The sequence below is a fragment of the Balaenoptera acutorostrata genome, chromosome 1, assembly GCF_949987535.1.
Source record: "Balaenoptera acutorostrata chromosome 1, mBalAcu1.1, whole genome shotgun sequence".
Lineage (NCBI taxonomy): Eukaryota > Metazoa > Chordata > Mammalia > Artiodactyla > Balaenopteridae > Balaenoptera > Balaenoptera acutorostrata.
This window is the reverse complement of record NC_080064.1, coordinates 156,850,576-156,863,387: the sequence shown is the minus strand read 5'-3', so window position 1 is coordinate 156,863,387 and position 12,812 is coordinate 156,850,576. Positions and strand designations below refer to the sequence as shown.

General features: G+C 37.1%; 1 protein-coding gene across 1 annotated transcript in view; it reads left to right on the top strand.

Annotated features, from left to right (window-relative positions):
• CR1 (complement C3b/C4b receptor 1 (Knops blood group)) overlaps positions 1–12,812 on the top strand; it is a 189,414-nt gene that overhangs the window by 26,283 nt on the left and 150,319 nt on the right. Inside the window, 1 exon segment of the mRNA XM_057528241.1 lies at positions 2,834–2,839. Coding sequence (XP_057384224.1) covers positions 2,834–2,839 — 6 coding nt within the window.

The following is a 12,812-nucleotide window of genomic DNA, read 5'->3' as shown; positions in this document are numbered from 1 at the left end:
GTCCTTTAGATTAAATATGGACTGGATTGAATCCAAAACGTTAGGCCCACATATGATGATTTAGGAATTCAGTATTTATATGATTGAAGAAGAACAAGTAGAAAAGTCACATAACATTTTCCCCACCACTAGGAATAGGCCCCACAGTCACTTCAAATCAAGGTAGGTCACGTTTTTCTAGCATTTGATACTCTGTTTTGTTTTCTAGGTTTTTCTGCAGGGGTAGTAGCTCTTTTCTGCTTGGTTGCTATCACCTTACGCATGATATTAAAACACAGAGAATGGTAAGTTCAACGCATGCTTGACCAAAACGCACAAAAGGTTTTGACTTCTTGCCTGAAACTAAACACAGAAGGACAAGTTAAATGAAATAAATACTGCAATGGGATAACTGGAATAAGGTATCTTGTGTTAAATAGAAGGCCCTTTCTGTAAGAACTTAAAAGATAACAAACTAATTTTATTTAAATGGTGTTTATTCAGATCAGATTATGTTTATTTATATGTAATAAAAAATCTAGAAAATAGGAAAAAATCCCAGTCATAACAACTGCAGATGTTTGGTACGTTCCTATACAGGTATGATCATTTTCCTTATATTATTTCTCTTTTTCCTTTTAAAACTGAAATTTTGGCCTTATAGTCTCCTGCCTTATTTTTTTTTTTTCATTTAGCCTCAGGTACAGATTTTTTTTTTATTAAATCATGTTTTCTTTTTACCTACTTAATTGCATATTTTTCTATTATATGTATCTATATTGTTGAAATTTTAGGTTGCTTCCACATTTATTTTGATAATAAATAAAGATATGAGAAACACCTTTAAAGAAACTTTTTCCACATCTCCTTATTTCCTTAGCCTAGATTCCTAGAGTTGCTAGGGATAAGTGTATGAACATTTAGATGCTTAGTAAATATAGCCAAATGACTTTCTAGAAGGTTAGTTCTAACTTGATCATATGTCAAATAATTAATCTATCTGGATGTATTGTGTTTCTGGATTCTTTTGTTGTTGTTGTTGTATTGATCTGTCTATTCTATCACAAACCACTTTGTGTTTAAATAGTATAGCTTTCTACTATTATAATATCTGATAAAGCAAGAATCCCCTCACTATAATTTTTTAAGCTTTTCCTCTCTCTTCTGTTTGTTCTTACAGGAGTTTTAGATGATTTGTCATTTTCTAAAAACAGTTATGTTGTGATTGCATTTAAGTTTATAGATTAACCGTTGAGAACTGGCACATTTTCTGTAATGCTTTCCCATTCAGAAATTTACTAGGCCTTTCTATTTGTTCAAGTAATGTTTTCTCTTGCTTGGTTGTTTTCATGACTCCTTAAATATACGACTAGGTTTCTATATTTTGTTATGTTTTATTATCCAGAAATTAGACATACTTTTACATTTTATTTTTAATTTATTCTTTTTAAAAAACATTTGTATCCATAAAGTAATGTTGCCATAGTGGGTCATGTGATATTTGGTGAGGACACAATCAAATGAGCAGTGCTTGGGAATTTTGATTAGAAAAGTTTCCATAGTGGAGAAGATATTTCAGGTGCATCTCAAGAGAGTGTAAACAAGGGGAGAAAGGTATTCCAGGTAGAAGGAGCAGTTTGAGCAAAGACCCAGAGGCTTGTCATTCCATCATATATTATGAGAACTACATAAGCAGTTGACATGACTGGGAAAATAGTATGTGTGATGGTGATTGAAGGTGAAGGTGGCATAGGTTTATGTGGAGGAGTGACATAAAAGACCCCTCTGACCACATACATCTTGTGGAAATTACAGAATATTCTGATAGGTGCAAAGGATACATTTTTAGCAAATGATATCATCAGGTATCAGCCTGGAAATGTTCCGTGTGCTCAGGTTCTTAAGTCTCCATACATGCTAGTGTTAGGGAGGATAATCATGTGAAGTCTTACCAAATCTCAGGTAACTTCCAGTGGGGGATGATCAAGTCATGTCACCTTAAACATGTCACCCACAAACTCCAGCAAAATTACTTTAACATGCCAAGTCACTTGGATTTATCTAAATGATCTGATTACACTGTTCACAGTTCTATAATGCCTAGTGCAGGCATCAGACATGAAGGGGTTACATTGAAACTATGTAATAGTGGCATCTTTGAACCTGAATAGTTTGCTCTAAGCCTGGGAGGGCCTGAGCACAGTTGGTCTTGCAAGGGTTTACATTTGAGATGTACTTTAGGCAGTAGTGTTTATCAGAGCATGTATCACATAACCATGGTTTTGTGAATGATTTCAGGAGAAACAGTGTTCTCTGACCAAAAAAGATTGGGAAATACTTCATACTACATTTTTCTCATGGAGATTCACAATGACCATGAGAATAGTTAAAGTTCTACAATAAAGATGCCTGTTTAATTTTTAAAAAACTAATCTCTCAAACTAGTTGGACTGCAGAACTTTTTTTTTTTTTTCTCATATAAGGCTTTTAACATCCCATTGAACTAATGTTTAATTTAACAGTCTTGGGGAAATCTGGAAAGATGGTCAAGAGCTAGATCATCAAAAGCCTTGCATGTGATGACAAGGAATTGGTGTTTATCCTGTAGAATCTTAAGCGAAGAAGCAATATGTTCAGATTTGCATTTTCAAAAGAAGGGGCGGTACTGGGCTGTCAACAAAAGCAGCAGTGGTGGGGCTCAAGAGGATGGAATAGATGTAAGAAATGCCTTCACTATGAAGAAGATAGGCTTTCTAGGATTTAGTGAATTGATGAATGTGGGGAGAAGGGGACACAAAGAATGAGTCAAGCAGATGTCACTGGGTGGGCCCAACGGTTCATCAAAAGAAGAGAGGGACATGTTTGTGGGGAAAGATGATGAGTTCAGTTCTGACCTGCTACTTCCAGGCACCCATGACGTAGGACTCAAGAGAGAGGACTGGACTCAGGTAGATGACATTTAAATCACAATTGAAGCCTTGGTACTAAACAGAACATAGAAGATTAAAATAGGGATGAGAACAGATCTCAAAAGGACAGTAATGCTTAAGAGGCAGGAGGGGAAGGAACAGTCAGAAGTAAGATGAAAGGGGAAAATAGTTTCACAGAATTCAAGACAGAAAAAGTTCTCAAGAAAACAAAACTAGGGATGTCATTTGCATGGCTTTCCTCACAGGAAGTTAGAAGATAATTTTAGCCAAGTGTAATTTAAATAGAAGTTTAAGTAAAATAGAAATGTGGTCTCTATCTCCTTCCTTCCTGCTACTAAGTTTGCTATCAGAGCATTACATGTGTAGGAGAATTTGCAAACTTTGGGAATGCTTACAAGCTCAAATAATTCATAATGTTCCAGTCTGATTATTAAGGTTATTAACATGTTTTTATCAAATACTATATGTAAGTGCCTCAGTTGATATGAACCAAACGTATATGTTAAACTAAATTCTTAAGCATCACTCACTTGTTTTATTTCCATTTTCTAACTGACTTCAATTTAGTTTTTGATACTTGATGTAGACATTTGAGTTGCCTTGAATACTTTTTGTAAGTAAGATGAGTAATGAATCATTCGAAAATTGATGTCTAGTAACAAAATTAAGTATTTTTAAAAGTCATCCAAACATGTGAAGAAGAGAGTATGTTATTTTTTTTTCTTGTCTTCTAAGATATTTTAATAAAACCTAAATCTCACATTAACCTAAAAGTTACCATTTTATAATAATTTTAATGTATCTTCCCCTTAAATATGTAAGTTGACCTCTTAAATGTGATAGTGAGTGACAGGCTGTAAGTACTCTCAACAGTAATCTTTTTTCCCCAATAATTTTGTATTACTTTATCTCAGAGTTCTACATGATAGTACAATCACATTTTATTTTCTTTTGCTAATTTTGGCAAAGAGTTTTAGAAGCACAGCAAAGTACATGTATTTTCAGAGAATAAAAGTAAAAATGTCTTCAAAATCATTTAAAGCTTTTAGCGCTGCATGACTATGTAAGGATTTTGAATTAAACATCAAATCTAAAAAATTTCTTTTTAAGTTAGATTGGAAGATTGGTTCTCCAAAGGTAAATTTATGATCATATTATAAAATGAAAGCTTATGACTTTTTTTCAATCTGGGAGTCATAGTTATTAGTCATTAAGAGTCCTGCCTAATATCAACTTCTGCCTTGGATACTTAGCAGCTTAGCAAGTTATTTTTATGGGTCTTTCCAAAAAATGGGGGTTACTTCATAGGATATTTAAGACAATAAAATGAAATCATCCATGAAAAATGCTTATTTGGTGTTGGGAATTATGGAAAGGAAACAACTTTTACACCTTTATAATAATCATGGCCAATGAGTAAAGAATTTCTTTTTTCTTTTTTCTTCCATTTAGCAATTACTATACAAATACAAGCCGTAAAGAAGACATTCATTTAGAAACACTGGAAGTATATTCTGTTGATCCATACAACCTAGCAAACTAATCAGAAGAAAAACTGGTATCTAATGAAATTTTAAATATTCTTATTAATTTATATGTCAAAATTTCCTTCAATTTAAATTTATCAATAAGCATAGTACTAAATATATATGGTTCTGTTGCACATCTTTACTAATCATGCACAGAAATTGTTAGCTTATCTATTTCACATTGCCAACTATTTCCCTGTTTTTGTTAAAATTTATTCATCTATTCAACAAATATTTAAATAAATAGCAAAATAATTAAGAATAAGATAAATAAGAACATGATTAAGTATTGTGGAGAAAAAGAAAGCAGGAAAGGGGATAGATAGGCCAGGGTAGTTGGAAGAGAAGTCCTCACTAAGAAAATGACATTTGAGCAAAGACTAATGTGAAGTAAGGAGCTAGCCTTGTAAAGGAAAGAGCGTTCCAGGAAGAAAGAACAGTAAGTGCAAAGATCATAATAAGGTGGAGTGTTCCTGCTGCAGTGTGGCCTTGCATGGACTGACCAAGGGAGAGAGCAGCAGAGACAAAACCAGAGAGGTACAGGAGGAGGGTGAGGATGGTCGACCCTACAGAGTATGCTAGGTCATCGTAAGGAGCTTAGTGTTTATTCTGAGATGGGAACAACTGGAGGGTTTTAAGCAGAGAAGCAAATGATCACTTTAACTGCTGTGTTAAGAAGAGAGTGTATGTAGCCACGGGTGGAAGATGGGGAATCCCTGTGGACCCTATCACAGAACTCCAATAAATTGTGAGGGGCCACCAACAAGCTGGTGAGAAGAATTCAGATTCTGCATGCATTTTTGAGATAGCGACAGTAGAGTTTGCTGACAGTTTGTATCAGGATATGAGAGAAAGGGAGGAGTCGATGATGATGCCGGTGTTTTTTGGCCTGAGTAACTGGAAGGACAGAATTGCCATTAATTAAGACAACTGAGAATGGAAAGCAAGACTGGGAAGAAAAATGAGTTCCACCTTGGAGATGTTAAGTGTTAGATATCTAATAGATATCCACGTACAAGTGCCGAAGAGGTAGCTGGATGTACAGGTCAGCGCTTCGGGAATAGGACCAGGCTTGGCATACAAATTTGGGCCTTGTCAGTGTATGGATGTACAGAATAATGAAACCGAGTAAGATCAGCAAGGGGGTGAAAGAGTCTAGTGAAGAGGAAAGGTCCAAGTGCTGAGCCCTGGATCCTCCAACATTAGGAGTCATGGAGTGGGGAGGAGCCAACACAGGGGTGAAGAAGCAGCTCTGATTCAGGAGAGAACCCCAGAGTGTGGTGTTCTAGAGTCATGCAAAGAGAGAACTTTAATGAGGATGGAGTGACAGACCCTGTCAAATGCTGCTGAGAGATCGAGAAAGATTAGTCGTGAAAACTGACCATTGTATTTAGCAGCACAAGATTTGCTGGTGAACTTGACAAGTGCAGTTTTGGTGTAGAGGAAAGAGGCAAATTAGAGCTGATTGAAGTGGCCTTGAGAGAGAATGAAAGGAGAGAAATTGGAGATATTAACTCTTTCAAGGAGTTTTTCTATAAAGAGGAGCAGATAAGTAGAGTAATGGCAAGAATAAGAAGTAAAGGGAAGTATTTTTAAGAGTGGAGGAATAAAAAAAAAAAAAAAAAAGAGTGGAGGAATAGCTGTTATTCCTGTAAGCTGAAGAGAATATTTAGTAGGAAGGGGGAAAATGATGGCAGGAAAGAAAAGGAAGAATTACTGGAGCAACATCTGTGTAAGCTAGAAGGAGTGGGATCCAGGACTTAAGCAGAGGAGTAGACCTTAGATAGGAGCATGGCCTTAATAACAGGAGGGAAGGTAGAATATATGGGTGCAGATGAAGGTGGGTGGGGAGATGTGATGGTGAAAACACATGTGGAAGTTCTCTTCTGATGCTTTTGTTTTCTCAGTGAATAAAAAGAAAAATGATCAGCTGAGAGGGAGATTAGGAAAGGAGATGTTAGAGATTTAAGGAGAAATGAGAAGGTATTAAATAGTCACCATGAGAGTTGAAACCTGAATGATAGGGAGTATAGAAAGGTTGACAGGCAACATGAAGAGTCCCCCTGAGGTTCCCAGGAGAAAAAGGGGGTGAACATTTGACAGTTTGCTAAGCCCAGGCTGTACGCTGAGGCTCTTTCATGCCTTATCTCATTTAGCCCTCACTATAACTTTAAAAGGTGTGTATTATTCCAAGATAATACCTAGGTGAGCATATAATATCCCAGCTGAGAAAACCAAGGCGAAAAGGCTCTCTTGGCCAAAGACTTGGGGGTCAGTATTTAGCAAAGGTAGAATTCAAGCTCCAATCTGACTTCAAGCTGCTTTCTCCTACATAATCTATAAGATATAAAATAAAGATACCACCTCTGCCCTCTTGGAACTTATTTTAGTAACAAAAATAAGACATATACATATCATAGTGTAAGATTAAGTGCTATAAACAAGATACAGAAAAACTGCTCTGGCAGTTGAGGAAGAAAAGCTTCCTTGTTGCTAGTGAGTCATAGCCAAAGGGAAGAAGAGAACAGGAGAGACTACCAGAGTGATATCTAAATCCAAAGCCATGGGGGCCCAAAGTAAAGTTATTACCTAAATGTTTGTTGAATGAATATTTGAATGAGTGAGAATGAAACCATTGCTTCAATTTCTCCCTCATTTATTTTTATTCATATTTATCAGTATAAAATTTAATTATTATTTGCTTTACTTCATGTTATATGAAGAAGGACCACCTAATTGAATGATACCTTCTCATAGGCTTGATGCTCCATTATTTATAGCATTTGTAATTGGTATATATAGAGAGAATGTTAACGCTCATATTTAAACTTTGAGTTATACCACTGCCTTTCATGCTGTCTCCTAAATAGAAATTCATCTATTTCAGTATGCCTTGCTGCTTGGAACCCAACTGAACATCGGTTGGAGAGAAACCTAATATCAGCAAGTCTATTGGTATGGTCTCAACATCAGTGAGATTATTTCATAAGTTTTAACTCCTACATGCACTTAGCCTCAAGCAAAACAAAGAAAGTTTGCTTGATGATAAAGATGGGAGCCCAGTTTTACTGCTACGTGCTCTTCAAGGACTTTTTGAAGCCTCACCTGTGACATACTTGGAGCCAGGCTATGGATATAAACAGTTACATAGCTCTGAAAATTGTCACATTTTTTAGGAAGGCACTAAAAAGAGCTGTCCTCATGTCTAGACTCTTCTTTTTATAATCAGCGTACTTACTGTTACCATATACTTTTGGTTATAGTGTGGTTTTAATTATTTAAGCAAAGTATGAAGCATATCCTGTGGTTATGATGGGCATACATTTTTTGGGAAGTCTGATTTTATTTTAATAGGAGTATCTTTCTCTGATATAGTTAAACGTTTCACTTTTATTTCTGCTTGGTTTAAGTTTTTCTCATCGTATATACTTTACCTTTGCATAATCACTCAGTAATTCCAATTTGCACAATTTTTTTAAATCATGGGAGTCAAGTTTTAATTCTGAAGTTTAATTCTGAAGTAACTGTAGTTGCCTGTAAAATGTCATTTGATAATGTGTACATTCATCATTCAAATAAATGTTGTCTTTAAAGAAAAACACTTGCCTTATGTGATTTTTTTTTTTTTTTCTGGAGTCAATGAACTCTTGAATAACAGACATAGTCTTAGGGTTTTTAGAGTTCCTGATTTAACGTTTATGCATTCTGGATCCCACCACTTCATCATGTTAGCCAAACTCTCAACCCCCAAACTCAGTTCCCTCATCCTCAAGACTTATCCAGCCAATACTTTCCCCCAGGGCACTCATTCTCTCCTTCCACACTCTAAATCCAGCTGTCAGTTTTCTCTGTTCCAGCATTTCAATTATTGAGAAAATAAAATCTTGCTCATTGGCTACCACAGACTTACTCTCCCCATTTTCTCTTAGACTGTGTATGCTGTTTGACATCTTTTTTTTAAATTGTGGTTTAAAAAAACATGTAACATAAAATTTACAATCTTAACCATTTTTAGTGTACAGTTCAGAAGTATAGAAGTAAGTATATTCACATTGCTATGCAACAGATCTCCAGAACTCTTTCATCTTACAAAACTGAAGCTCTTTATCCATTAAACAGTAACTCCACATTCCCTTCATCCTTCAGCCCCTGCCAACCACCATTCTACTTTCCATTTCTATGAATTTGACTACTTTAGATAACTCATATAAGTGGAACCATACAGTATTTGTCTTTTTGTGACAGGTTTATTTCACTTAGTATAGTGTCTTCAAGGTTCATCTATGTTGTAGCATGTGTCAGAATTTTTCTTCAGACTGAAAAATATTTCACTGTATGTATATACAATATTTTTTTATCCATTCATCCATCAGTGGATATTTAGGTTGTAATGCTGCTATGAACATGGGTGTGTGGATATCTCTTCAAGACATTGCTTTCAGTCTTTTGGATATGTACCCAGAAGTAGTATGCTGTTTGGTATCTTATTCATTCACAGTCAGTACCGTTTTCATTTCTACAACTCATCTGTTCATGCACCTCAAGCCATCTGCTCTATTATACCTTCATCTCTACTCTATTCTCCTTCCTTATCATAGCAGAGGACGAAAACATCACAGGATAACTCTATTTCCTCTCCCTTCACCTCCAAGCTTATCTATACCCACTCATCCTTATTCTCATTTCCACCTACCACTTTTTTTTTTTTAATTTATTTTATTTATGGCTGTGTTGGGTCTTCGTTTCTGTGCGAGGGCTTTCTCCAGTTGTGGCAAGCAGGGGCCACTCTTCATTGCGGTGCGCGGGCCTCTCGCTATCGCGGCCTCTCTTGTTGCGGAGCACAGGCTCCAGACGCGCAGGCTCAGCAATTGTGGCTCACGGGCCCAGCCGCTCCGCGGCATGTGGGATCTTCCCAGACCAGGGCTCGAACCCGTGTCCCCTGCATTGGCAGGCGGATTCTCAACCACTGCGCCACCAGGGAAGCCCCACCTACCACTTTTTACAGACTATACAGTTCTCTTCTCATCCCTTTCTGTTTCTTCCAGGATATTGCTCCCTCAGTAATACCATCTCTCATCACTGGCTTCTTCTTTCCACCTAAAAATATGTTCAAGCCAGTACCCATTCAGCTGTAAGTGACAGAAATCCATCTCACACTGGCTTAAACCAAAAAGGAATTTTATTATGTCACATGAGAGAAAAGGTCAAGCGTGCAGCTGGCTTCAGTCAAAATGGGAATTAACTATTCAAATCATATCCTCAGGACTCTGTTCTATTCCCTGGTTCTGTTTTTTCTTGCTGGACTCATTCTCTGATAGACACTCCCTAAAAACTGGCAAAATGTTTGTTGACGATGCCAAGCGCACATCTCGTCAGCTTAGCATTCCAGCACAGCGAACTTCTCTTGTCCAATAGCTCCTGCAAAAGTGCATTAATTACCTCTGATTTGTCCAACTAGGGTCGCATGTCCCCATTTCAACCACTTACTAGGATGAGAGCAGTGAAATAAGCACATGACAAGGCCTAGGCTGCTTGTCCAGGCTTAGAGCTACAGATAGGATTGATCTACCTCAGTTGTTCTCAAGTGGGGCACTCACACCTCTTCCCCACAGAGGACATTTGGCAATGTCTATAGACATTTGTGATTGTTACAGCTGGAGGAGGGGAGTGCTACTGGCATCTAGTGGGTAGAAGTCAGAGATGCTGCTAAACATCTTACAGTGCACAGGACAGCCCCCAAAACAAAGAATTGTCTGTTCAACGTGTCAATAGTGTTGTATATGAGAAACCGTGGTCCACCTGAACCACATGGAACTGTGGAAAAGAGGAAAAATCAGGGCCCCAATTCCAGAAGAAGGGGCCCAGTTAAAGCAACAAATATCCACCGCCAAACCTGAAAACAAATCCTCCCCAAACCATCCATGCTTTCTCTCTTAAACTATCTCCCTTCTCTTTACCACTAAATTTTCTGAAAAAGGGGCTGACCTTAGCTGATTTACTCATTTCATTTATTCACTTAACAAACAATTGTAGAAATCATTCTTGTGTGCTAAGCAATGTTTTAGGTTGTGGGATATAGCAGTGATAAATGGACATGTTCTCTCATGTAGCTTTTATTCTAGTGAAGAAAGGCAGACAACAAGCAGATTGTCAGATGGAAATAAAATGAAAAAATAAGTAAAATTTTAAAAATTATATGAAGCAGAGAAAGAGGAAAGGAAGTTCTGAATGGACATGCAATTGTAAATAGTGGTCAGAGAAGGCTTCACTGAGAAGATCACATTTAAGCAAAAAAACTCAAGGAGATGACGGAGGTAGCCATGCAGATAGACATCTGGTCAGAAAGTGTTCCAAGCAAAAGAAACATTAGGTGAAAACAAAAAAACAGCAGAACAAACAAAAACAAAAAACAAACAAACCAACCAAAAAAAATCAAAGAGGGACTATGTCTGCTGCATTTGGAGAAATTTGTTTGCATGCTTATGGTAAAATCCAGTAGAAAGGGGGGAAATAATGATTCTGGAGAAAGAGGGGAATTCCTGGAGTGATGTCTTTGAGCAAGTAAGAACAAATTGAATCTAGTGCACTAGTGGAGAAGTTAGCCTTTGATAAGGGTGTGAACAATATAACCATACTAAGAGGAGATAAGGAAACTATATAAACCAGATAGAGGTATTGGGATTAAGTAATGAGAGAAGTTTGTGGAAGTTTTCTTTGATTTTTTTCTATTTTTTCTGGAAAAAAAAAAGAAGTGAAGCTATAAACAGAGACTAAGAATGATGGAGGAGAAGTCAGAGTTCAATGTCAAAATAAAAAATTTGAAATAGTCACTTGGAAGAATGAGAGAGTAAATGGACTAGGTAACTATAGTAAGAACACCAGGCAGCATTACAAAGGTCCATTTGAAATGAGTTGTCATTAAACAGACTAGTTCTCATGGATATGTGTTTTTCTCCAACCACGTTCAGTTTCATGGGTACAGGGGCAAAATTATGGAGAAATGAATCTAACCAAGACTGTTCATTTAATAAATATGATAAAGTGGGAGAAGGGTAAGGAAGCCAAGGTTGTATGCAAGATAGTGATTATAATGATCGACCATGGAATTTAACCTGGTAAGGATGAAAGTGAGGACACTAAGGGGGTTTGAGATTGAAAGATGGTGGTAAGATCAGTGGACTGTAGGTACTGAGAGATACAAAGATTGTTGGGATCAGGGTACTAGAGGTGAAATAGAAGGATAGGATTGGTGGTTAGACAGTGGGATGGCCAAAATTATGGAGGGATTATAGTAATTGATGGTGACAGGGTCTAAGGTATGGCCATGGGCATAAGTGGCAGAGTAGAAGGAAGAACAAGATCGTTGGCAGAGAAGAGGTCAAGGTGCCGAAAGGCCAGGTATTTGGAAAATACCATCACTGTAAATATCAAATCACTGAGGACTATGACAGGAGTAACAGTAGAGGAGTTTGCTATGAGCTAGGAGCTAAAACCTTCAAGATATGAGGGAAAAAAGCAGATGTTAGGAGATTAGTGTAAAAAGAAGTGGTAATGAGTGGCATATTCTGATAGCATGTGAGGTAAGCCTGGGGAATTGAATCTTCTATTCCCTTTTCCATGGCCTACCATGATCTGGCTTCTTTTTCCATTGCTCTGTTGAGAATATCTTGAAAGGATAATACCAAATCCTTGATAGAGTGGTATTAAAGTATTAAAAAGGAGGTGTGGTAAGTGATGTGATCAAAGTAGATGTTTCTTGCAGTAGAGTCTTGGGAGAGAGTCTAATGGAAACGAATGGAAAATTAAGAACATATCTGGCCTTTGGGACACTGCCCTTTCTCAACTAGTGAGGGTAGGAAGTGAGACTTGAATAAAAGGGACAAATGAAGTAAGACAGTATTCTGGATTGTTTGTGTGAGCTAAGGCTGTACATGTTGAGTGATATAGGTTTGCTGGACTGTGTGTACATGGGTTTCCAACAGTGAAAGTACACTGAGTAGAGACAGTTTTCAACCTTGAGTGTCTTTACTCCACCATGAATCATATCTATGCATGGAGGAGAAAAGAGCTAGCATATTTACTGAAATATCTGCTACAATATCTTTTCAACCCTCATCCACCTCTCCTCTCTACAGCATTTGATATTTGGAATTACTCCACTCTCCATACGACTTGTTCTGACTCTTGCTTTAGAAATGAGTGGCTCTTGTTTCTACTAATTTTTAAATCTGGAGTTCTTGTCTTAGGAACCACAGACCTCCAAAAATTCGTGGCTAGAACTGTATTTCAGTATAACCAGTTTTCTTTGTAATCCTATGTACTTTATTTTTTACATCTAAAAAATAATTCTGAGAAGAACAAAAACGTTAAAAAC